This window comes from Drosophila miranda, chromosome 3 (genome assembly GCF_003369915.1).
Source record: "Drosophila miranda strain MSH22 chromosome 3, D.miranda_PacBio2.1, whole genome shotgun sequence".
Lineage (NCBI taxonomy): Eukaryota > Metazoa > Arthropoda > Insecta > Diptera > Drosophilidae > Drosophila > Drosophila miranda.
The window spans coordinates 20,364,804-20,389,174 of record NC_046676.1 but is presented as its reverse complement, the minus strand read 5'-3'; the positions used below and the strand labels follow the sequence as shown (position 1 = coordinate 20,389,174).

Below are 24,371 nucleotides of genomic sequence, written 5' to 3'. Positions count from 1 at the left end.
GCAACTCCTAATCAGTTTTCAGCATTCCTGGGAACGCAGCCTGGCTGCTGAGCCCAAGCGTCGCCGCACATCAAGAGTCAAGTGCAGGCAGGGAGGCAGGCAGGCAGAATAATGATGGGAGGAAAAGCCAAAGCTGAAACCTACACGCACTTAATTAAAAACTATGACCAGGATGCGGAGGCCTAGATGATGTTGCGGTTGGACAGAGGATGACATGGACTGTCCGTGGGCCAGTCAAAAAATACGGCAGCTGTCGTCCGACGTCATAAGCGGACAACGTGCACTTGTCACTGATCCTCATCCTCCTGCTCCACCGCACTCTATCCCCTGCTGCTGCAGCTCTTCAATTCATTATCTCTGGCTGTCTGTCCGACGGTGGAGTCGGGCCATTGAAACCCTTTATTTGTTCGCTGCTTTTAAGCAAATTACACCTTTGGCCATCGTGCTGCAGCGTCGAGCAGGTTGGCATTGGCATTGGCAATGGCAATGGCAATGGGGATGGGGCTACCTACCTTACCTGCAGCCCGGCAAGGCAATCCCATTGCCATGGGCAATGAGCTTTTTCGGACCGGCACCGACCTGTTGCAGCATGCATGTTGCGTGAGTGAAAGCCGACGCGAAGCGACGCCATGGAAGGAACGCGATTATTAAGAATTTGCATAAGCAGAGAGCGACGATCTCATTTTTGACGATATATAACGATAATAATCGATTTGCCTATCGGCTTTCCTGCTCCCAATTGGTATCGTATTTTGCCAGCATTCCATTATCGTAGTGCAGCCCCGCGATTTAACTTGGCATCAGGCGAAATATCCTGAAAAGCAATCGCAGAATTGCAAGTTCAACAAATTAGCGATCGGATCATAAGTGTTTTTCTTTCGTCCTCTGCATACGAGTATACTCGTACCCAGGTGCAGGTCTGACAGTATACAAAGTCCAGCCATGGAGCACTCGGGCCAATTGGTTGGACACTCTCCACTCCCCGCCAGCAGCCTCTGCACCAGCCACGTACAGTTAAACGCTTCACCTGTTCGCGCAAGGCGTGTGCTTGTCTTGCCATTGCCAGAACTCTGCTCACTCTCTCTCTCTCTCGCTCTCCCTCTTTCTTCAGCTTAACCCATGCTTGGCTTTTGCCCAGAGAGCGATAGAGAGAGAGTCTGGGTCTGGTCTGGTCTCCGTCTCCGTCTCTGCATGGACAAGACGCGCGTGCTTCCTTGCCTGACTGCCTCTGCCTCTGCCTCTGCCGGTTGGAAACGGAAACCCGTTTCGATTATGAAAATTCCAAGCATTAATAACTCTGTTGCTCTCTGCGGCCTGCCTGGCACTCTTCCCCCTTGCCCCAGAATGGTGCGCTATAAATAACAAGCGGAAAATAAAATAAAATAAAAACAATTCGCATCTGATGGCCAAATGCAAGCGAGTACACTGGCTGGCCAACAGTAGCTGCTGGCCAAGTAAATGAACAAATTTTTGCTTTCGCCCCCTCCCACTCCACTAACCATTTAATTTGCACTTGTGGGCCGGCAAGTCAGCTGCGCGGGTTCAAAAGTCTGCCACCACTTGCTAAAGCAACAACAGTCATGCTAATAATATGTGTACGAGTACGAGTACAGCAACGCTAAGTGTAGCCATTACACTGTGCAACAGCAAAATGGAGCAGCAATGAAACGGTGAGTTTAGCGCTAAACTATTGAAACAGCTATCAAAATATTGTAAATATTCTTAGAAATAATCCTTGGATTCACAATACTTCATTGTTCTTCGCTCCTTTCTGCTCAGTATATGAGGACGAGAATATTTCAGATACATATGGATATTATCCATGTCATATGGTGGTTATTCCAAGCCAAAATATAATCCCATCGCTGTATTATGAATATTAAATCGTAATGGGTGTGTGTGTGTATAAGGCCTTCCTTTCTGGTTTTCCCCTTCTGCCCTCTACCAGCTCGCTTGTTGGCCAGTGCTGCCATTAACCTGTTGCTTTGCTGTTCTTCCACTTGCGAGCTAAGGTTCATTGCAATTTCTATGCAAATTTATATTATTTTTTACGTGTTAAGTTTATATGTACATATAGTTATAGTTGATGGCTGTTAGGCGTCTGTAGTCCCAGCTATGACGGGGCGTAGAGTTCACTTATAAATCAGCTGTTCATGCATATTCATGACGGCTTGAACAGCCTCCATATGTTGATTCTTGTCTTGGCTAATTGTTCACTGAGTAACAGTGTGCCGGGGGAGGCATGGACAGGAGCATCCAGCCAATACAGTATATATCCAAGTTTCCTTGGACTCGGCGTCCATGGGGCGGCGACCAATAGTCGTGCCACAGCTGAAATTTGTTCAGCAACATTTACGCTAATTATTCCATTAGTTCAACTTAACGAAATAAGGAAAAAAAAGAGAGCTAAAATAGAATAACCAGGCTGAAAACGTTAACGTTTTTTAATTACCAAGCCCGAACGGACGGGGCCGATTAGCCACACACGCGTGGCCCCGCCAGGTGGCGCTTTTGTGGCCCCAATTCATAAATATGTTCATACATATGTATGTATGTACGGGCGCCATGTGTTTCGGATAACGAATGCAAATTGCAGGCCAAGTTATTAATGCCTGCCTGCTCGTACTCGTAGCTCCACGAAATATGCTTTTATGATAATGAAATTTCAAAAGTCTATAGTCTACAGTCCACACAATACGAGTGCGAGTATGTTATGTCAATATGTAGTTGGGTAATTTATTTAATTGAATGTTGGTTTTTTCCCCCCACAATCCCATCTATGCTGGCGCGTAGCGAGAATACAAGATAAACAAAATGCGACGAGTATTTCATGAATGACAAACATTTTATATTTATTTCAAATTCTTCAATCCAATTAAAGGTTATTCTTGCCTCGAAGTACAGTCTCGGAGTGCCCAGGCAAAAAGCTCACTGACTCTGGGAACAATGCTAATTTGATGCACCCCAGCGACGATGCTGAATCAGCGGAGCGATGCCATGCGATACGATGCGATGCGATGCGATGCGACGCGATGCACATTGCCCAGTCCTAGGCCCCTCCCAGGGCCATCGCTAAAGAGCAGGCGTGTCATGGAGCCACTGTTGCACACAGTAGCTGCGCTGAATGGGAGAATGGGGAGAACGTTCAATTACCTGTGGCCAAGAGAGTGAGTGAGAGCAGTGTTAGTTTCGCTAGGCCGGGAAACTCCATGTGCATTCTTTTGGGGTAGTGGCTCCGGCACGAGTCAGAATCGGACAGACGGTCGGGCGGACGGCCGGACGGACTCCTTCCCCGTTTGGTCCAATTTCCATTCCAGTTTGGAGGGCAATCAATGCAATCAGCTTGGGCAGGAAATAGCTTTCATGGCCCTTGATTATGAGCCATGAGCTTGCATTTCTTTCCCATCCAGTTTTTGTATCAGTCTGGTCTCCCCTTCACTCTCTGCACCACTTAGCTGTTCCTGTACCTATACCTGTACAAGTGTTTGATCAATTTAAGATAATAGTTATTTTATAGTTACTGCTCTAAATTGAACCGAACTACAGTTAATTGAATTTTCCATAAAAGCGGTTTAAAATCCTCTGACAGCGTTCAAAGAAGTACTTAGGTGCATAGAATATCATTAGAGGGGAAGCTAATATATCTTTGAGCCCCCATTTCTTAGAAATTTTAAAATTGAATTGTTCCATTTGCTCCTTTAACCGCTGTGAACTTTTGTTGTTGGGCACAAAACAACATTTTGGAATACTGTCTCAGCTAGAACCGTACAATATTCTCATCTTGAGTCTTCTGGGTGTACACATACATATTTATATACTGTATGCAAGTAGATGCTGAATAAATGAGCTAGCAGAAAAGATCATTAACGGACAGTTAGAGCCTGAAGCTCAGAGGGACCGGACCGGGCTGCCTCTATGCTCTCAGATTTCCCACATGCTCGCATCGTCAGCGCACAGCTCTGTTCTGAAAGGTTCTGACTACTTATAGTCGTATGAATGCCTGTGTATGTGTATTGGTATGTGTGTGTGTGTGTGCATATCTTTTAAGAGTCTTCGACTTGGCTAGTTAAGGTTTGTGAACCTGTTCTTTTGCTTACAGTTTGTCGGCGTTCGCTCAACTTTCTGCTCCTGCTTGCCCTATCGTTTTTTTACCTTCAGAGAGATCGCTCGGTATTATTAACGATCATTATGAAGTTTTAACTTAAGTGGTCAATTAACATTTGCATGCCTGAAATCGGAATTGGAAATTAGTGTATAACTAATTAATGCACAACGAGAGAAAAAGAGCTAAACCAAGACAAGAGTGGAGTCTTCTCGGAATCGTCTTACAAGTTTGGTTCATTAGGGGGACACACACAGCCAATGCGCTGCTGGTGATGAAGTGTTGAAGTCCGGCTGGGCCTATCGAATGCATTTTGGGGCAATTTAACTCTTGCTGTGACACACAATCCGTTCAAGGAGTGACGGAGCATGACTCGCTACAAGCCCCCGCTCCCGCCACCTCACCCGTTCCATATGAATCTGGAGCTTGATTGCTTTGTTAGCCTTTAATTGATTTACGCCCATTCACATTCACTGCCCCTTTCCGCCTTTGCCACTTTCCCCTGCGGCAGTTCATCGTGTTTTCTTTTCTTTTCCTTCGTTTTCCTTTTGGGTCCGCTCTATTAACACGTCAAGGCATATTATATTACACCCCGTCCGTCATTTATAAATCATGCTCAATATTTTGATTGGGGCTCATTTCAGTGGCAGCGCCCCTCTACTCGTAGTATCTTTTTCTGTTGCCTGGCGAGATACGGTAGTGGAGATTTTTTGTTTGGGTGACTGTCAGATACGATACAGACGAGAGTTATTGTGCCATAAGACAGTTATAAGTGTGTCAGTTATCGAATTTAGTTACTCTATTTCCGTATTCCAGCCATTAGATCTGCTCTTATTTCGTACAATCTTTTTTCTCGGGAATCGCTGGATCTAATCGCCGAGAAATATAGTACAGGTTCCGCATACGCCTGGTCTTAGAAAGAAAAACACACACACACACATGATTAGATACTCTCTACACGCACTTGCGGTCCGTCGTCCATGATTAGATACTCTAGCCCCAACCCCCGATTAGATACTGCTCCTCTGCATATATTCGTACAATATGTACTCGTACTCGGACTAGACTTCTCAACTCTGACGACGCTTCACCTGCTCGAAGATAGTGGAATTGCCTTGAACCGATCGATGGATTTCCAAGATGATTACCATTGGTCATAGACACAGGGTTCGTTCTCAAGAATTTGCAAAAGCCTTTTCTATACAGACTGTTCAAGTGCCTGTGTCTATGGAGCCACATGCTTCTGTTGCAGAATCAGATGTCAGATTTGAGAAATTCATTTCAACGTTTTCCCCTCGAGCCATCGATGGAATTGACTGTCAATGGGTTTGCCGGTTGGAATTGTTTGGCTTTGTTTGCATTTGAATCGATCGTTATTGGTTTTTCAGCTGGGGAGTGGTTTGGGATGTGGCATTATCATGCGGCCATGTGTATGGATACCACAAGTGTTCTGGTCACAATTTCGATTAGCACTCGGCCTTAGTGCTCGGGCTTGAAGTGCTGCCCTATCGAGTATTGCCTGATTTAATATTTTAGATTGGCCGATGATTGTTGCTTGTGAAATTGTCGCACGATTGCGCTGACTTGGCACCTTTTTCTGCCGCTGGTTTGACCGTTAGACCGCTTGGAATATTCTCAACCGAATTATGAAATACCAAGAGTCTTTTAGGGCTTGGCCAGCGGCTCTGTCTGGTGACAACAACGGTAGATTGATTATTTGTAAATGTTGTCTGCATTGCCGGTCACCTTGTGCAGGGTTAAAGAAAATTCTTTGTAAATACTTCAATCTTAGAAATCTTAGGGGAAGTCAGAGCATCAGCAATGAATCGAATGCATTATCAGGGGGAGAATCACTCTGCGGCGGTAGGTAAGAAGCTTTCCACTGATTCAATAGATTTATAGAATCTTTAATTAGAAGACTCCAAAAGGGTTTTTTTCGGTCCTGCAATTATTTCTACGGGGTGCAATACAGAGGGGCAGACCTTGGTATACTTGTGTGTATGTGTATTTCATTAGAGTCGCTCCTAAGTTCATTAACAGGTGTTATATTCGTTCTGGTTACGTTGGTCGTTTCGTTTCGTTCGGTTCCGCCATTGGGGATCTTTTCCACCAGACGACCGCAGCTAACGCATTTTTTGTTTTCCTGATTAGATTAACCCCCTTTTACCACAGGGGCCCCACCGTCACCAACCAGCCAAGCGCCCAAGCAACACTAACTACATTAAACATGAGTACCACTGTGCCAAGAAACTGTAAAATTTAAAAGCCTCTAAACGCTTTTACGAGCCCTGTTCCTTGGTGTGCATTACGAGTGTGCTTGTGGGTCATATATCTCCCCTACGAAGTTTCTCCCCCCTCCTTGAGAGACCCCATAGCCACATTACTCTGGTCACTCTTGACAATAGCCCCGGTTGTGTTTGCCGGCACTGGTATTTGTTTTTGCCTTTACAGCGCACACTCAAACACACACAGTAAAATGTGTAGAAGAGAAGCGAGGATAGTGCAGGTCTCGGGGCGAGATCAGCCTCCAATGCTGTACCTTATCAGCAAAGGCGTGAATCGAATGCAGAGAATTGCAACGAACGGAAGAATACCAGCACAAAAGGGAAATCGATCAGTACTTGCTAAACGAGGCAGCTGCTTTGCAGTGATTGCTCTGCGCTACTTTGCAGCTGCTATATTTATTGTACACATAATGCCATCTGCACGGTGCTCTGAACAGGTACATCATATCCTAAAATTCCGGCGACCATAACCCAATGAAATATCCCTAAAAGCCGTGCTTTTCTCTTTCGATTTGATCACGCTTCTGCAATTTGCAAGCATTTAATTTGTTTCTTTTTTGATTATGGACGAGTATGTCCGTTCAGTTTCTGGTTTCACATTTCTATAATTTCGGATTATGAACATTTAACATAGACAGGGGAAAAAATGAAACCCAACCTGATGCTTCGGATAGTTAGCTATAATCGTAAATCGCGGAGTAGGTGGGGAGGGGTAAAAGAGGGAAATGGCATCATAAAAAGTGAATTTTTGTCACTAAAATGCTGAAAAGAAGAAATTAAGAAACGAAACGCAAAACGAAAAAAAGAAGCGGAACCATAAAATATATTTTTTATTGGTTCCTCTTCTGCCCGCTCCTCCGACCACGTTGTCTTCTTTCTATAAGGTTTACCTGCACACACACTCTCCTCTCCCCACCACTCTCCCATGGGCGGCGCCGGTCGACCGTCGAACAGAAGAGGGGCCGAGTACAGATATGTATTTCTCCCTCTCTCCCTCTCTTTTTTTCTGTCTCTTACTGATGTCATCACAAAACGCGTCGCGTCGCGTCGTGTCTTGTCGTTGCTGATGCTGCAAAAAAAAAAATTATGACCATTTCTCTGCTGCCTGTTCATTTATCCACATCGACATCCAGCAGCTCTCGCTCTCTCTCTCTCTCTCTTTCTGGTCCGTCGTGTTCTCCTTCCTTCCTTCCGCTGTGATGTGATCTCTTTTTCGGGCTTCTACACGCACAATTGAAAAACTAGTTTTTTACGCCTTGTTTGCTCTTCTTGGGATCTATGATGGATAAGGACACGGACGACATCTTTACCTGACAGTATTAGAGGTATCTAAAGGATCTAATGCTGCCCGGTAAGATGTGAACAGATGTCCTTGCGAATAGCAAAACGTGTTTTCGTCACCGCACTGTGTTTCCCTCTTTTGTATTTTCTTCTTTTATGTACATATTTATTGCCGAGAATTCTTGTTAATTATTATCGAGTGTGCGCCGGCTCAAAGTTCCCAGTTTTCGAAAACCTTGAAACATTGTCCCCAGTTCCCCGATAAGAAGTAATGTATTTTCATTCTCTTCGAACGTTTTTTTTTAGAATCGGTTTAGGTTTTTGGCTGGGTTGCGATTATCTTCGGTGGCGTCTGGGTCTGCGCCAAAGCAAGGGGGCCTTGAAATGTATTGATTTTTCCCTTGGCTCAGAAGTGGGTTGACAAACGGGATCCATTAAGTACTACGAAGGTTGTTCAAGCGTGTGTGTAAGTAAACTTTAACTTTGTACCGGCGCGCGTGATGCTCCCTGAGAGACGAGACGATAGCAGGCTGAGCGCGAAGAGGGACGAGGTTTGCCTCAACGCCTACTTGGACTCTTTCAAGCAAAAACGTTGGAAAGTATACAGAACTATGTATACACACGCATGTTCACACGTGCATGTGTGTGTTGTACATCTGGTATTGCCGACTGGAACTGATCTCGAAAGAGTGTGGAAGCGATGGCGCTATTTAGTTAAGTTGATGTTATTTATAATTAAATTGAAGCTGGCGCCGGTCGGACACCCGATAAATGCAATTATTATTATTTTTACGAGTGGATCACACACACACACACGCAACAAACACACAGAACATGGGAGATGCGAGTGTTTGTGAGCGATTTGTTGGAAATGTATAGCTTTATCGTATAGCTGTTATTCCTCTTATTTTTCGGCCACCGGAAATATGCACAATAACGCCCGCGCGTCAAAAAAAAAAATATCTACACATGTAGGTACAGGCCGTCCACGATGTGCAAGAGCACTTATGAAGAACCCCAAGCCCCAAGAACCGTTGGGATCGGGCGTCAAAAACGAAGTGAAAAGCGCCAAAAACGAATTGAAAAATTGTAAAAACGAAGTGAAAGCTGGCAGCGCCGGCATGGTTCGGCATGGCTGCGATCTTCGAGCCGATCGCGCAGATTGGTTGCATGCAACATGTTTGAAGCAGCGCTGCCTGCTGCCTGCTGCCCGCTGCTCGCTGCTCGCCGTTACGTTTACGTGTGTCTTTGATTGCAATTGTGACCACATTTTTGTCGCCATCGTAACGGTTCTCTCTGCTTCTTCGGTTCGGGCTTGGAAATAATCAAAAAAATAAATACTCAGTTATTATGCCTCTCGCTCACTCCTCTTTGGCGGGTATTTCAGCTGGAATCGTTCTGGAAACCCGCTTTCCTATGCCTGTTCCTGTTGAGATGTTTCGGTGATTATAAAATCGTGACACGAAGCTTTATTTCCGTCGACTATTGCTTTCATTAACACATTGGGGGGAATGGTTTGTGGATTTTTGGTTTTTTTTTTGTCTTTATCAATTTTGGAAAATTTGACAATTAGCTGGTGCTGGTAATGCTCTGAGTCATGGCCTTCTACGTCCACGTGTTGCCACTGTCTAATTCCGGACTCGCGCGAATTCACGGGAAAAGGTCGGCTGAAATGTGTGAAACACGCGTGGGCACGGCCTGGCCAAGGTGTTAAATGTTAAATTCCTCGATAGCTTTAGCTTCTTCACTCGCACACGCACACGGACGCATACAAATTAGAATTCGTTAGGTGTTGTGTTGGTGTGAGCGTACCGAGTCTTCTTGGTTTCTGGAGCTTCATCGGGATTAATTTGGGCACCTCGAGGCGGCACGCGGGAGCTTGCAACGGACCGAGAATGTGGACGCGCACTTGTCCGTTTCGCCCTGCTGTGGTTTCTTTTTTTAAGGCGAGTGACGGCGGACGAGGAGGTGACGTCCGTCAGAGCGCGCGATCAAAACATTTTTACTTTTACGTTTTTGCGTCTAGTCATTCAACGGTAGTCAGCGATTTGGATTGCGTTTGGTATGAGTATGAGTGTGATACCATACCCAACGCAACTCGAATCCAACTCCGACTTGAGCGATCAAAACTGTAACGGAAAACGGCTGAACGGAAAAAATCATGACTGAATTAAAGCGCAAACGACCTCAAACATGTTGACTCTCAGACAGCTGTTCTATTCGTTCTCGCTCTCTCTCTCTCTCTCTTTCTCTGGCGCCGCTTCTGGGTATATATTTTGTCGCATTTCTATTAGCTTACCGTTTGGTGTGTTTTTGTTGCTGTTGCTGGGTGTGCGCATTCTAGCCATCTCGCTTTGGCACGCTGTTTTTCTTTCGCGCCTGTTGTTGCGTTTCGTTTGCTTGCCATCTCCCTCTGAGCGAACATGTTGCACCGCATGGTTTTCTGCGGTTGAGACGACACGGTACGTTAAGGTTGCTCGTTTTCGCCGTCGCTACGCACTCTTCTGGAAAAACTTAATTGGTCATAATTAAAGTAGTGAATCTCTGCCATTTCTAGTTACATATTTCTTATTGTTTCTTTCGCAATGGACTATGCGATAACTTCTAAGAGGATCAAAAGTGTTTATGCTATGCTCACCGAATTAATTGTATTTTTTTCAGGGTTCTAAAACGGCTCCTTAACAAATAAAGAGTAAGAGAAAAATAGCTGCTTTTTTCTACCTTGGTCGGATACACCTTGATTCTGAACCCCTTGAACCCCGACACACAATCGTGTTTATTTCTTACTCTGCGCGTGCCTGGAATGTCTAGATTCTCCTGGAAATCATTCGCCCATTTAACAGGATCATGCGAGAGTGCATATGAATGTGTATCGCTTTTCAGGTAGGGTATCATTGTCAGCAGCAGCCGCAGCTTACAAATTGTGTACCCAAACAGCTTTCTGGATTTCGTTTTTGTTGCTCTTTGTTGTTATACTTGTCTTTCCCGTTCAATGTGCATACGTCATCCGAATTTCTTTTGCACGAACTGAAGCCCAGTCCAAACCGCTCATCATATTCCTAAGTGGCCCTACTCCTTACCCGACACCCAGATCTGGTTTATAATTGTTCTTTTATTGGGTGCATCTCCTTTTTCATTTGTATTTTTTGTTCCCGATGGGCACATTTTTCGGCTAGAGAGTTGGAACCCTTTTGGAAAGATAGCTGAATAAAAGGATTAAAAGGTGGTCCGTTAATCAGCAGTTCTTGTAGGTGGTGCATATCCAACAACAGTCGGGAAACTCGATTTCTGTGGTCACGCCTCTTCCAGGGCACAGTGCGAACGGAACTGGTATTTGACAACTATGTATAAAATGAGTCAGTTATTCACAACAGAGTTGAGATAGGCAGATGATTTGGCTGATACTTGCTAGTGGACGAAGGCGTCGCCTGCATCGTTCGTACAGTGGATGGAGCCGCACACAAGGGGGTCCTTCTCCGAATCGCCCACTTTCAAGTCCCCGCTTGTGCCCTTGCAGCCACCGTCTGGAATAATCACAAAGATGACCTCTCGAATATAGAGAATATGAAAGAAGGGGAGTGGGCTACCTGCGCCTGGTTCCAGTTTCATATAGTGTACCAGAGAATTTCCCAATGGTATGAGCATGAGCCCCATTACAATTACTGTAAACTTCATTTTCGCCACTGTAACTGTTGCTCTAACGAGTGAAAAGCCCTCGATGGCTGGCCGCCTGGTTGGTTGGTCCCTTTATAGTACTCTATACTACGTTATCACGGCCCCCGAGATTCGATGTACTGCCACATGCTAGCCATCGCATTTCGCAGAAATGTTCAATAATCCTACATGAGAATACGATCCAAGCGGCAATTGGACACTCGTTGCAAGTGCAAATGAAACTGGGAACACCCGTTCTGAGCCACCTGCTGCCTATCGTTTTCCTTTTACACTGAAAGGTATTTCACTGTTTTAGATGAAGAAAAGTCTAGTCGACGAGGTCTAATGTAAAAAACTGATATTTTACGAGCATTTGGAGATCTGGCACAATTTGAATCTGAAAGATATACATAGGTTTTTTTTATAAAGTTTTCCTACGAATGGGTGTGGAGCCTTTGCAGAGACGTTATTTTCATGGAGAGTCCAGGTGCGGTGCCAGATTCTGGTGATAAAATAAATATTTGCTATAAAAGGTATAAAACGAAGTCTCAGCCACAGTCCCGTTCAGTGAGCTAGAGACTTGAGGCAACTGTCTGGCTTGTTTACAATGATGGCTATCTTGAAGTACATTATCATTCTGATGGTGGCCGTGTCCTGTAGTCATTCGTTCGTATTGTGGCAAAATTATCCAGCCAAAGGCACCGCGGATGAAGCATGCACTTTGCCAAATGGCCGCATACTTCGAAATTTACAGGCTACTACTCACCTTGAAATGTGTGCTGAATATTTATGCTGGAACACGTCCGGATCCACCATTGTAATGTAGTAAGTGACACAATTTGGTATCAGATTTATCGAATAATCAAATTTGATCCTGACCATGCAGTTGCCAGATCACACTCCCGTTCCAGGAGTGCAACGAAACTGGCGTTGACACGTACAAACTATTTCCCGAATGCTGTTTTCAATGCGTCTACTACACTGATTGTTAAGTTAAACATATGAGCAAAACAACAACGAATTCAGAACTGTACTCGTATAGGATTGTTTATTTAAAAAAACCATCACAAGTGTTATGTTTTAAGAGATTTCGATCTGGACTTTTGTTGAACTGATTGAAGAGTGTTCGTTAAGGTGGGGGCTTCTCTGTGGCCACTCCTGCTCCTTCTGCTCCTTCTGCTCCTCCTGCTTCTGCTCCGCCTTCCTCATCGCACTTCTTATCCTTGACGCACAACCAACAGCAATCGGGAAAGTCCACCGAAGTCGACACGGTAGTTCCACTACACTCTGCGAATGTTGCTGTTAGTTGGCAGCTACATTATAAGTAAACGGATCGGGGATTAAAAGGGCCGCCGATCAGCGAGGAGTGCCATATGCAATATGCAAAACGGGTGGATACTTGCTAGTGAATGAAGCCGTCCCCCTTGTCGGTCGCGCAATAAAAGACGCCGCAAACGTTTTCGTCTTGCACCATTTCTCCCGGCAAAATGTCACCCTTTGGTCCCTTGCAGCCCTTGCCATCTGAAATAAGTGGAATACTAGTATCATCCCGTTGAAAGAGCATGCATGGGGAAGCAGAGGCGTTAGTTACCTGCACTCTGGCCCAAATTAGCAGGGTGCACCAGAGATTTAACCAAGGGCATGAGCCCAACCAGAACTAAAAGGAAAATGTATTTCATTTTCGGAAACTGATCGTAAACTGAACGGAACAACAACTGTGGAACACCCGACAAAACCAGTGGAAAGCGTTTGATTGGTGGTCCCTTCGCTGGTGGGCCCATTTATAGACCCCGCCGATTACTACGATTCAATACGATACGTAGGCATGTCGCACCTGGGCATTTCGTTAATCAGTTCTACCCCCGAGACGTTCCCTCTGGCTGAAATCGACGCCCATGGAATGTTTACTGGGGGAAGGTTTGGGGGGTAAGATGAGACTGAGACCTGTTGCAAGGGCAGGTGCCCCAAAGTCTCCAGCTTGATTTATTCCGCCATGATCCATGATTTTGCATGGGTAAATATATGAACTATTAGAGGGGCTCCTCCGTGGTTGTTACTTCGTGTTTGGCACAGTTCACCTCCGTAACGCAAAGCCAGCAACAATCGGGCCAATCCGCGTCCGTCTTCACGGAATCTGCATCACAGCCTGCAAAGACGGCTGGTATTTGGCAGCTACACATGTACATATATTCGAGGAGAATCATTGATTGCCGTCAGTGGAAAACATGTGAAAGATTGCGAATACTTGCTATTGAATGAGGGCGTCGCCTTGATTGTTCTGGCATGCTAGGACCCCGCACACATCTGGGTTCTTCGCCGTTTCATCTATTTTAAGGTCGCGGTCTTCGAATTTGCACCCTTCTTCTGAAATCGTTCAAATATAACCCAAAAACAAAAAACATTGAATAAAGAGCACTCCTATGGTAGAAATGGAGAAAGTCACCTGCGCCTGCTTCCAGTTTCCAATAGTGCACCAGAGAATCCGCCAGGGACAGGAGCATGAGCCCAATTAGGACCCGAATTAAGCTCCGACTATAATTCATATTCATTTTCGCAACGAGTAACAAGCATTTAATGGTTAGTCCCCTGATTGATTGTGCCCTTTATAGTACTTCATTCTACGATATAAATATGTACACATGTTTCTACTACTATCCCGCACCACGATTAGAGGCACATTTCTCCTAGTGCGCCACATGCTAACCGGCATTCGGCAAATTTCGCGGAAGTTCTGCACACTCCATTTTCTTCAAGGGAAATTGCAATGCATATGGCATGCTCGTTAGTAACGTGACACCCGGTTGCAAGTACACAGGCCTGCTGCAAGTGCTTCTAAAGTTTCCACTGCATCCACGGCCAATTAGGGGCCCAAAACTCCCCCGAGAACTCAGTACACAGTTTTGAAAGGATCATTTTGATATTGAAGTGTGAATACAAAATATATGTACGATTGGGATTGTGTGTGTTGTTATCAAGCGTTCGCTTCCTCCTTGACTCCATTGTCATCGATCGTTAAGGGGCGGTGGGGCGGCTGACGGCGTTTGCGGACAGCCAAAAAGCCGTCATTATTCGAGGCGGCCTTCTGCTTGGCCTCGATGGCGGCACAGGCAGCCTTATAAGCTGCCTGTTTGGTCTTCTCGTAGTCCTCTTTGGCGCTCTGGAGCTGCTTCTGGAGCATTGAAGTCCGGCTTTGAGCGGCCTCGAGCAGCTGCGTCTTGGAGGCCATCTCCTGCTGGACGCCCATGGCCACAGTCTGGATGTTGGCCAGGTTCTCCTTGAAGGTCTTCTGCAACTCGGTGAAAGAGTGGAACTGTTCGCTGGCCTGACAGGACGCATCTATGGCCGCCTTCATGTTGATCTCCGTGCTATGCAGCGCGTTGGTCTCCATCTCGATGACGGCATTGGCCTGGCTCACCTCCTGCTCCAGCTGTTCGACCATCATCTGTTTGCCCATTAGAGCCGCCTCCGCCGCCTTGGCCGACTGGAACGCCTTCTCGGCCAGCTCCAGTTTGATGTGCTGAGCCGCTGCCAGGCCTGCTGCCGCCTGCGCCTCGTTGGCCGCCTTCGCATCCTGCGCCGCCTGAACGGCTATGGAAAAGGAATTTTCCTTGGGATTGCCGGGCTCGAAGATCTCCTTTACATTGCACTGCGCCGAGGGTTCTTGGCAGTTCTTGGCAGCTCCTCCAGCAGCTTCGCTCCCAGCGGTCTCCCCACCAGCCAGACCCGCATCTCCCTGATGGTTGTATCCGTAACCGCCTCCTGCATCGATGATGAGGGGGACAAAGTCCTCGAAGAGATTCTGCGGCCTGGCCATTCGCTTGCGTGGGGCCCGATGTCTCTGCGGGTGGGGTCGATAGTGAGGTCGGGTCAATAGTTGGGTGAGGCCCATAGGTTGGACGCCCTTACCTTGGCCCGTCGATAGCCGGCAGTACTCGAGAGCAGCAGCGGCAGATAAAAGAAAATAAGCAAGCCTCGCGTTCGCATTTATTGATCAGGAATTCTCATAATTCGATTCCTGAGGTATATTTTGAGCAGTTGATTAGTTGCTCAAAGTCGCCGAGTTCTAGATCTAGTGATCGAATGAACGAGTGGGGGATTACCCAACCCAATCCTAAGTACCCAGCCGATGTGGGTTTTCTAATATGGAATGTGGAAAGGCATTACCATGAAGAAAGCTGTCGCTTTTCTTACAGCAAAGGATTACGAGTGAACGAGTGATGTATTTCCGAGAGAACCGAGTCTTTATGCAGAAGCCATCATTGGCTAAGCCACAGTTTTGCTGTCAATCGCAGGTTCTCTGCTACCTGCTGGAGCCAATTTGAATATGGACTATAAAAGTGTCAGTGGCAGTGGCAGTGGCAGTGCATTCAGTTACCAAGTGGAGTTAGCTGTCTGACTAGTCTGGTCTGTCATCATGGCTGTCGTGCAGAATATTCTCATCCTGCTGCTAGCCATATCCGGGGCGCATTCGTTGGTTCACTACCAGAAATATCCTGCCGATGAGAAAACACAGAGCTGCAAAACCCCAGGTACTAGTACTAAAGTGGGAGAATATTCGCAGCACAAAGACTATTGTGGTGTCATATACTGCCATACCGCTGATGGTGATGCCCTGATTAACTAGTGAGTAAGAGGGATCTGATCCCTCTGTTCTGTCCCGTTTTGTGTGTCTCGTCTGAGGTACCTCAGACCTTGAATAAAATTAATATGCAAATTTCCAATTCATTTGCCAGATTCCAGCCACGTTCGAAAAGTGTGAAGATAGTGGCGTAAACACGGCCGATGATTTTCCCCGCTGTTGTTGGAAATGTGTCAAGTATACAACATGCTAGAGCTTCGTCTTACGTTACTTGGCGATCTATCCATCTATCTATCTGTACAGTACATTATGAAAAAAGGACAAAGCTGTTTAGAAGACAATAAAGTAAAGTGGAGTAAAAAGGATTAAAACCAATTGGCTATAATTTGATTCGATCTGATCCGGTCCGATCTGAGGCGTTTGAGCATTCGATTGTATCTTTCTGTCTGTCTACTCTCAGAGCTTTGTGTATCTCGCAGATGGAAGCTGCATTGCATTCTAAAGTGTCTGCAAGTGATGAGCACACGCGGCATTTACAGCCCTCGTACACCCATCCCATAACAAAAACGAGCACAGCACAGAGTACAATAAGAACATACATATACTTGTAGAAAACAACTAAAAAAATAGACGAAAAACGAAATGAAACATGCCATATACATAGATAGATGGGTGGATAGATAGATAGAACGATAGATACGAGTGGCTAGAAAAATGCAAACTATGCCAGAAGTAAATGCTAAAACTAAAAGCGAACCGCCGGCTAGAGCTGACGGCTAGACAGAGAGGTGGACAGCTACAAGGACGGAAGGACGGACGGACGGACGGACCGACCAGAGAGAAAATAGCGACAAGTTCTTTGGGGGCGCCATTTAAGAGACGAGCGGAATGGGTGTGGAGCGGGAACGAAGCCAATTCTCAGTCAAAGTCTCAGTCGGCCATCGCGAAAGCGAAATGTCAAAATGTTAAAAGTTAAATGCAAAGGAATATAACTTAAGCAAATGTCCGGGAAAAGGCCCTCTAACATTGGAGCTATGGTTCGAAATATACAAAATTTAGATAGAATGCTGGAAAGTCGAGCAAACGAATCCCATCGGAAAGGCCAGAGTACTACCTAATAGATGTGAAGTAACAGAGAGATCTTTCTATTCAGAATCCCTCTTGACTTTTCTTCATAGATTCCATTCACTAGAGCAATGCATTTTGTAGCTCAAAGTTCAGTGGGGGTTCAAGAATCCATAGATTTCCCTCGATTCCCCTATCCTAGGGGATTCATGCGCTCGGAACCTGACCATCATACTCGTCGTACTGTCTGTGCTGGGAGGGCGAGGGCGAGGGCGAGGGCGAAGGCGAGGAGTACCAGATTATAAGGTTCCACTGTATAGCACTGACCGACTGATAGCACTCCCGGGTGTGTAAATATGTGTGTACATATGTATGTATATAAAAGCCTCTGCATCTGTGTCAAATGGAACATAAACGTTTGGAAAAATAATATGAAATAACACTCAGTTGCATTGCGAGTATTTAGGAGTCCGATAACCCCACGTGGCCCTCCAAAGAAAACGTTCTCGCTGCACTGATTATCGACTGATTGCCTCTCTCTCTGTCAGTCTTCGAGCAGCACCATCCAAACCAAAAATGTATTTTTAATGCCCTATTTAAATAGAACATCGATTTGTGATTACTGGTTTTGAAAATTAAATTTTCTTATCACTCCGGCACCAGAACCAGCCCCAGGCCAAGACCAAGCTCCAGCTTAGGTTAGACAGCAGCATCGGTGAGATAAGGGAACTGTTGCTGCGAGGATGGTACATCTGTACATGTGAATGTCAAAGTTCAGATACATACATTTTCGAGCCCTTATCGGCTGTCAAAATAATAGATGATGACACGGACCTGATTAGCTTAAATCGGGAGCAAAGTTCAAATCTACATCTATACGGCTCCGCTCATATTGTAAATACATTCTCGTACGATTTGTGTCGACTGGGATTCATTTAAACGAAACAAATGGGATTAGTTGTAGTCGAACATGTCTATTTAGTCGAAACATCTGGAAGGGTAAATTCGAAGGAAATTGATTTCTATTCTTCGGTTCAATTTCTATCTTTTAACATTTTAGATGTATGTTTCAAGAGTATGTATATAGTTCAGCGTAATTACCAGTTGAAAACCAACATTCAACGTTCTTTGTTCAGTTTTCATCACTTGAACACTTGTCGAAGGAGACCCATAAGGTACTACATGTGGCTAAATGTGGCTAAATGTGGCTAATAGGTGGCTAAAGCTTGTTATGGGTAGGACAGTCGATTGATGCGATTTTTTAATTACCCTTAATCGCTATATGCATAAAGCAGAAGCCAATACCCGAAGGGAAGGGTGGGGTGGAAGTACCTGAACCTGAAGTACCTCCAGACCAAACCATCGAATAGGCCAATAGGATTGGAAAGGATTGTTTGGGGGGGGTCGACGCTTTTAATACACTTGCATATCGATCGTTCCTTTGCCAGCCATCCGAACATACGAGTTTTTGTATTCTTTATGGGGTCGGAAGATGTTTCCTTCTGCGGTCAAAATGGTTATACCCTCTGAAATGCTTTAATAAGTGGCCGCAAAAGGACACACGCACAGCGGCCGAGAGCGAGAAATGCCGCTGGTTGGCCATAAATGAGTAATTGCTGGCAGTATGTATGGCCAGTAGCCTTGGCTTGGCGTTGCGCCCGCTGTGTTCTGGGCTCTGATGGGGTACCATCCAAGTACCATTTTTAGACCGAACCAGAACCCAAACAAGAACAGTATTCAGAAGGAAAGATAGCCTTTGGGGGCCGATGGTTTGGATACCCTTTAATGTTCTGATAATCAAATAATAGTAGTAGTAGAAATATGTATAAGTGATCTGGGTCCTCATCGAATGAGGCAATATACAAAAAATGTATTAAAAATGAGCGAACAAAATATTCGGCAAGTGGAAATGAAGACGCTCTGGCGAGTGTTAGGGTATGTGCCGGGAAAAATGACTATGTCAGGTATTCAATTACATACATTGCAAAGGCCCCTTCCCCTTCCTCTCTCGCAGCCAAGCCAAACCAAAGAAAACTTCTGCAGAAAAATACTCGGAGTTATGGAGTTTTTGAAGCCGGCTTCCGGGTAAAGATGCCACCAACTCCAGCTCCGACTCTCAGCCCAAACTCGAATGTCTCTCTAACGGTTTGGGCATTGCGTTAATGATACTTGTTTGTATCTCTATCTCTATCTCTATCTGTCTCTGTCTCTGTCTCTGTCTCGGTCTTTGCCTATCGGGCCTTTGCGATGCGCACGCCTCATATTGACAAACTCACTTAACAAACAGTAATTTTTCTCGCTTCATTGGGCGTCTTGTCTCGGGTAAAAAGAAGCCCGTAAAGCGAGCATGCTTGCGGTTTGTTGGCCGTCTCAAGTCTGGGCTGCCTGCTGACGGTTAAAAGCCGCAGCAGGGGCTCTACGACCACTCGTACATGGCGTTTCTATTGTCGCTGGTCGATGGAATCGATGCTTGACTTGCTCTACAGAACGACACGGATAAAGCATTGAATTTGTTGTCCAAAATGTCGCATGGCAGCTTCGCTAGCTTCCTGACTCACCTGAAAAGGTGCGGAATTCCCAGAGAGCGCTTCGGGAGAGCGTACACCTCGTTCCAGTTCCAATATTCCTCTCTTTGCAGAGCAAAAGCGCTTGTGCTGCAGCTGCTGGTATGGGTGGGTTCTGATCTCCTAGACATTTTTTGCGTGGTGTACGGGAGGGCGAGTGTCGGTGGGGTGGGTGACAAAAGAGAAAATTACATGCAAGCTGCGACACATTAGGCGCGACGCGACAATAATATTTCTATTGGGAGAAAACTTCACACTTAATGTACTTTGCGACGAGACGAGATGTGCAAGGCGGCGGGTAAACAAAAAAGAATGGAGGAATACAAGTAAAAACCAAAGCCCACGCCAAAATGTACTAAACAGAGAAAACCTCTAAAGTTGTTGCACATTTTGCCAATGCACGCTGCACCATGCCCCATTTTCCCCCACTCCCCCCACCAGTGACCAGGGAAGAGACCGACCGCCCCAGACCAGCAGACGGAGACGCCGCCGACTAGTCAACGCTTTAAGGAATATGGCAGCAAATAATTAAAACATTTTTAAAAATAGTTTTGCCATATGGATGACGACGACGCCGACGCCGACGATGAGGACCGGCTGGGTGACGTGACGTGGTCAGGCCTCCACCTCCGCCTTCGCCTCCACACCCACTTCCACCCATTTGCAGAGGCAACAAAAGCAAACAAATATTTGTCTGGTCGTCTCCGTCTGTGCATTGACCGTACCACACTTACTACAGACATGCACTCGGACTCATACTCGTATGTGTCGTACGAGTATGTGCAGATGCAGATGCAGAACGCACTTGTAGACGCAGTTTCTGTGCTCTATGCTGCCCAACAGCCATCCATCCCAGCCATCTACATACTCGTACATATCTCTAACCAGAGAACAATCCATTTAGACTTTGTCCCGTTCCTTTGCGCCTGCCATCCCATCCCTTGTGCCAAGTTCAAAACTGTATGCTTTGCAATTTTAGTGCCCCCCCCCGACTCCCAATACCATTCCCAAAAAGATACTCAAATGTTTTTTCAGTTTTTTGAGCTTTTTGGTTGTACTCGTAGTTATTGTATTTCCTTTTTTTCTATTTTTTCTTGCTTCTTGTTCTTTTGTAAGGTGCCAGAAATAGTTTTGTGGCAAAAACAGCGCCAGCCAAGTGCTAATGTTATTGCTTTAGTCAAAGTGGCTAAAAAGTATCTGCCAGCATGACTGCGGGCCCTCACAGATCTGTATCTGTATCTGTGTATCTTTCTCTGTGTTTGCATCTGTGCATCGGTAGAGTCCATGTTTCAGCGGCGATGCCGAGCCAATTTATTTTCATGTTTATGATATGTTTGGGATTTTGTTTGTGCGTGCGAAAAACTTACAAATGAAAATTATAATATTTTCGACAGCAAACAAATTCCCGCTGTCTGCGACACGTTTGTTGGATCATTTTTTATATAGGCCTGCCATCTGGCAGGAGGGAGCACAAGAGTCGGCTATAATCGACCATTTCCAGGCAAGAGATTTGTCTCTTTCCTGTTCCCTGAAGTGGTCGAGCTCTGCCCAAGATCTGATCTACTTACTGCTGCTACAAATGTATGTATATATGTTATTTTTTCCCACTCATAGTCAATCAATGCCATCAATCAATTATAAAATCAAATGGGTAAAAATGTAAAAGGGAAAACCGCAAACGCTTCCCTTTGTCGCGAATTCGTTTCGAAATGATTTTCCGCCTCGACGACGACGACAGTTGGCGCCACTCGCCACCCGCCACCCGCCGCCCTTCTACCAGACAACAGGGAGGTAGAATGAAAGAGCGACAGACGTAGAGAATGGGGGAGCAGGTGCTGGCTATGGGGTATGCGATGAGCGTAGCAAATTGTAATAGTTAATAAATTACTTGGACAACACAGAATTATAAATCGATTTGATTAGCAATTAAAATGGCACTACAACAAATCGAGAAACGAAGACCTGCTTCGGGATCCGAAGCTATTGATACCCTTGCACACCCATCGATCCTATGGCAGTTTACTTTTCACTATCGATATTCTCAATAAAAGAAGATCCGATCTTGGCTGCTCTGTCCTACAGATTGGGTGCACCAAAATCAAAGGCGTTGCTAAGATCCCCTTAAAATAAAAATACCCTCCTTTGCGAGGGTATAAGAAAGCAAAGCCACATCTGATACTGGAACTGAGTGCATCTGGGCCAATCCAATCCAATCGAACCGCTCAGAGGCTGGGCTCCAAGGAAATCTCTTAATTACTTGGCAGTTTGCTCTCGTCGGCGCTGGCGTTGCTGGCAACAGGTGCTCTCGGGGATTGATTATTAGCTCATTATAAAAGCATTTCGGAGCGGTTCGATTCGCCGTTGCTGAAAAGCATTTCAATTGCCTCCGACACTCGCACATTTAGAAATGCGTTCCTCCCCGGCAGAGAGGAGCTATTAGGGGGCTCTAGGCGGCCCCTCAAGACACGTGTTAGGTGGCAATTTTTGGCAATCAAATTCCTAGGAAATCCATTACCCATAAATGTTAAATTTTCCCCTAAATTCCACCGCCTGAATGACCCTTGTGTAAATATGTAGGGGATTCCGCACACTGCTTATTCTAGCGCTTCTTTGTATTCGTAGAAAAACACTGTGAAATGCAAATTTAATTTGCTAAATGATTCGCCCAGGCAGACAGATCTGGGAAACTTGTTTTGCGTGAGTATGCAATTAATGCCCGTCATTTGTATATTCCATCTGTCATAAGTTTATTTAGTTAATGAGAATTTTGTCTACCACTTGCCCACTTGTTTGCCCGTGTTGGACAGTGACGGTCCCCCGATGTGCAATGGCCACGACTGTCCCACAAGGTGTCGGGTGCAACTGGCCTGAAGCTTATTCGCATATGCGAGTACATCCGTTTTGAAAATGCCAGCTAATATTTCTGCAATGATATAATAATAAAACTGCAAAGAATTCAAGTAATATTTCGAGGAATCTCATATTTAAAAGGTTCTCCAGTAACGGAATCGATACTTCCGCAGCCTGGCAACGCAGAAACAACAAAGTTTCCCACAAAACATTCTCAGGCAAAAATATAATACCTAAGATAAATTCCATATACATATGGATGAATAGTCGTATGTACAAGTGTTAATATCAGTGCACAATGAATGTCGTGTGGAGCTGGGAGTGATATATAATACATTTGTCACCATATATCGTAATATATATATGTTCCCGTACGTACCCCATATCGTAAGCAGAGAAACTGCCGAGATCAGCTGATTTCTTGGGCTCTGAATGAATGGGGAGAACTTGATATGCTGTTTTTCGAGTTTAATTCTTTCACTGGAAAGTTGTTCATTGTCCGTCAATTGAGTCATCATCGTGGAAACGGACAGAACAGAACAGACCCCCGTCTCAGTATCAATAACAAAACCAACCCTGTGATAATAAATATTAAAGGAATTTGGGGGCCGCTCTACGGTTATTGGATATACAAGCGGATATATGTATGTACAAGGGAGGAATAGTGGGGGGCCATCCACTTTGCTACCCAGCAAATGCTTCTCATAATCCACATGATATGATATGTGAAATGGTGATATTTTTCTACAACTTGAACTTGAATTTCAGCAAAGAAAAAGATGGAAAAATCAGTATCAGCTATTTGTGAAAAATTTTTAGAAGAAGATTGGGTTGTGCTTTGTTAAACACTTTATTAGGTCAAGTTATAGCAGAGATCGAATCATTAACTGGGCGGTTTTGTAGCTATACTTATGACCTTGCCATGCCTGCCAAGAGATGCCCTGCAAGCCTGTATCTTCTGGATGCTGCTCCTTTTGGGATTTGCCCCCTAGCATAAGGCAAAGGGCGGAGAGTACTGAGTAATATCACGGCAGACAGATTGGAACACCCTGGGATTTGCTTTCCGATTTACATACCTAGTTTTTAGTCAGACCGATCAAAACTTTTGTTTGCGAGGGAACGGAAATAGCTCTGGATTCTGGGTCGTTCCGAAATGTTTAAGGAGAATCCATTGCCAGAAGTAGCACATTTCCTGTGTTTGCCATTGATGCACTTTGGACAAGTGTCAAAAGGTGTCACCCGAACCACCCAGAGGTGTGACATTTTCTGTTGTTTCTTCTGTTTTTGACAGCTTTGGGGAATAATGTGACAGGGCATGTCGGCTACCAGACTTGTCTTTTTGTTTCTCTACCGCCTGCCACCAACTACTACCATAGAGAGGTGCCCCCGATGACGACGACGACGTTGACAGCAGAAATAAGAGCCACCTACAAAGTGTACAAAAATACTCGCAGTTGGGCAGACGAGTGTGTTGTAGGTACTTCTCCTACAGGCAACAAACAAACAAACAAACAAATGAACAAATATTTGCCACAGTGCGTGGCGAAAGACAAGAAAGTATGGGGAGGCTCGAGAGTGATAAAATGGCATTTATTGTATGATAAATATCGTAATACTTTGTACCCGATAAATAGGGTACAGACGTGCTGTCTACGGCATTCGGCACAGCAGCAGCGATGAAGCATGAAGACAGAACAGAACAGGCGGACAGAAGACGGTGGATAAGGGAGTGAGAGTGGGAGAGTGGGAGTGGGAGAATAAAACAGAACATTCAAGTGTCAAAGTGACAGTTCTGAAATTGATTGCAGAGACCATTGGACCATTGTGTGTGTGCTCGGTCCGGGTGATAAATACTTCTCGGGCGAGACAGCTTTAGAAAGACTTACCCCAAGAGTCATTGGGTTATCTCTTGAAGTCGAAGTGCTCGTCAGAGGTACACACCAAGATAGTAGCTGGCTCGGTTCTCTATATCAATATGTGTAAACATGTAC

At 45.3% G+C, this 24,371-nt stretch overlaps 4 protein-coding genes and 2 long non-coding RNA genes across 7 annotated transcripts; 2 read left to right on the top strand and 4 right to left on the bottom strand.

The window, feature by feature from the left end:
- Positions 1-10,760: 10,760 nt before the first annotated feature.
- LOC117188354 lies at positions 10,761-11,389 on the bottom strand. Its single transcript, XM_033392084.1, has 3 exons — positions 11,256-11,389; positions 11,078-11,192; positions 10,761-11,009 (listed from the first exon to the last, which is right to left on the bottom strand). Exons 1-3 carry the CDS (start codon positions 11,341-11,343, stop codon positions 10,904-10,906), a joined length of 309 nt encoding a protein of 102 aa, XP_033247975.1. The 5' UTR covers positions 11,344-11,389; the 3' UTR covers positions 10,761-10,903.
- A 496-nt stretch (positions 11,390-11,885) lies between these two features.
- On the top strand, positions 11,886-12,409 carry LOC117188291. The gene is made up of 2 exons (XR_004472547.1): positions 11,886-12,147; positions 12,209-12,409. It is a non-coding gene; the product is annotated as an uncharacterized LOC117188291 (long non-coding RNA).
- Positions 12,410-12,438: 29 nt separating this feature from the next.
- LOC117188289 lies at positions 12,439-13,193 on the bottom strand. The gene is made up of 3 exons (XM_033391872.1): positions 12,914-13,193; positions 12,726-12,843; positions 12,439-12,635 (listed from the first exon to the last, which is right to left on the bottom strand). Exons 1-3 carry the CDS (start codon positions 13,101-13,103, stop codon positions 12,452-12,454), a joined length of 492 nt encoding a protein of 163 aa, XP_033247763.1. The 5' UTR covers positions 13,104-13,193; the 3' UTR covers positions 12,439-12,451.
- A 48-nt stretch (positions 13,194-13,241) lies between these two features.
- LOC117188290 lies at positions 13,242-13,912 on the bottom strand. Its single transcript, XM_033391873.1, has 3 exons — positions 13,766-13,912; positions 13,572-13,686; positions 13,242-13,494 (listed from the first exon to the last, which is right to left on the bottom strand). The coding sequence occupies exons 1-3, from the start codon at positions 13,869-13,871 to the stop codon at positions 13,353-13,355; spliced, it is 363 nt and encodes a 120-aa protein (XP_033247764.1). The 5' UTR covers positions 13,872-13,912; the 3' UTR covers positions 13,242-13,352.
- Positions 13,913-14,210: 298 nt separating this feature from the next.
- LOC117188288 lies at positions 14,211-15,321 on the bottom strand. Its single transcript, XM_033391871.1, has 2 exons — positions 15,229-15,321; positions 14,211-15,160 (listed from the first exon to the last, which is right to left on the bottom strand). Exons 1-2 carry the CDS (start codon positions 15,304-15,306, stop codon positions 14,294-14,296), a joined length of 945 nt encoding a protein of 314 aa, XP_033247762.1. The 5' UTR covers positions 15,307-15,321; the 3' UTR covers positions 14,211-14,293.
- A 6,473-nt stretch (positions 15,322-21,794) lies between these two features.
- Positions 21,795-22,496, top strand: LOC117188237. 2 transcript variants are annotated; one of them, XR_004472526.1, is made up of 3 exons: positions 21,795-22,095; positions 22,153-22,227; positions 22,286-22,496. It is a non-coding gene; the product is annotated as an uncharacterized LOC117188237 (long non-coding RNA). The 2 variants fall into 2 exon arrangements; XR_004472527.1 differs by having other exon boundaries at positions 21,801-21,829.
- Positions 22,497-24,371: the final 1,875 nt, after the last annotated feature.

Coding starts and splice junctions, on each gene's coding strand:
- LOC117188354 (XM_033392084.1), bottom strand. CDS start 11,343: ATGAAGTTTACAGTAATTGTAATGGGGCTCATGCTCATACCATTGGGA. Junction 11,193..11,255: donor GAAACTGGAACCAGGCGCAG/GTAGCCCACTCC, acceptor TGATTATTCCAG/ACGGTGGCTGCAAGGGCACA. Junction 11,010..11,077: donor GGCGACGCCTTCGTCCACTA/GCAAGTATCAGC, acceptor TTTTATACATAG/TTGTCAAATACCAGTTCCGT.
- LOC117188289 (XM_033391872.1), bottom strand. CDS start 13,103: ATGGGCCCACCAGCGAAGGGACCACCAATCAAACGCTTTCCACTGGTT. Junction 12,844..12,913: donor TAATTTGGGCCAGAGTGCAG/GTAACTAACGCC, acceptor CACTTATTTCAG/ATGGCAAGGGCTGCAAGGGA. Junction 12,636..12,725: donor GGGGACGGCTTCATTCACTA/GCAAGTATCCAC, acceptor CTTATAATGTAG/CTGCCAACTAACAGCAACAT.
- LOC117188290 (XM_033391873.1), bottom strand. CDS start 13,871: ATGAATATGAATTATAGTCGGAGCTTAATTCGGGTCCTAATTGGGCTC. Junction 13,687..13,765: donor GAAACTGGAAGCAGGCGCAG/GTGACTTTCTCC, acceptor GAACGATTTCAG/AAGAAGGGTGCAAATTCGAA. Junction 13,495..13,571: donor GGCGACGCCCTCATTCAATA/GCAAGTATTCGC, acceptor GTACATGTGTAG/CTGCCAAATACCAGCCGTCT.
- LOC117188288 (XM_033391871.1), bottom strand. CDS start 15,306: ATGCGAACGCGAGGCTTGCTTATTTTCTTTTATCTGCCGCTGCTGCTC. Junction 15,161..15,228: donor CCGGCTATCGACGGGCCAAG/GTAAGGGCGTCC, acceptor CCCCACCCGCAG/AGACATCGGGCCCCACGCAA.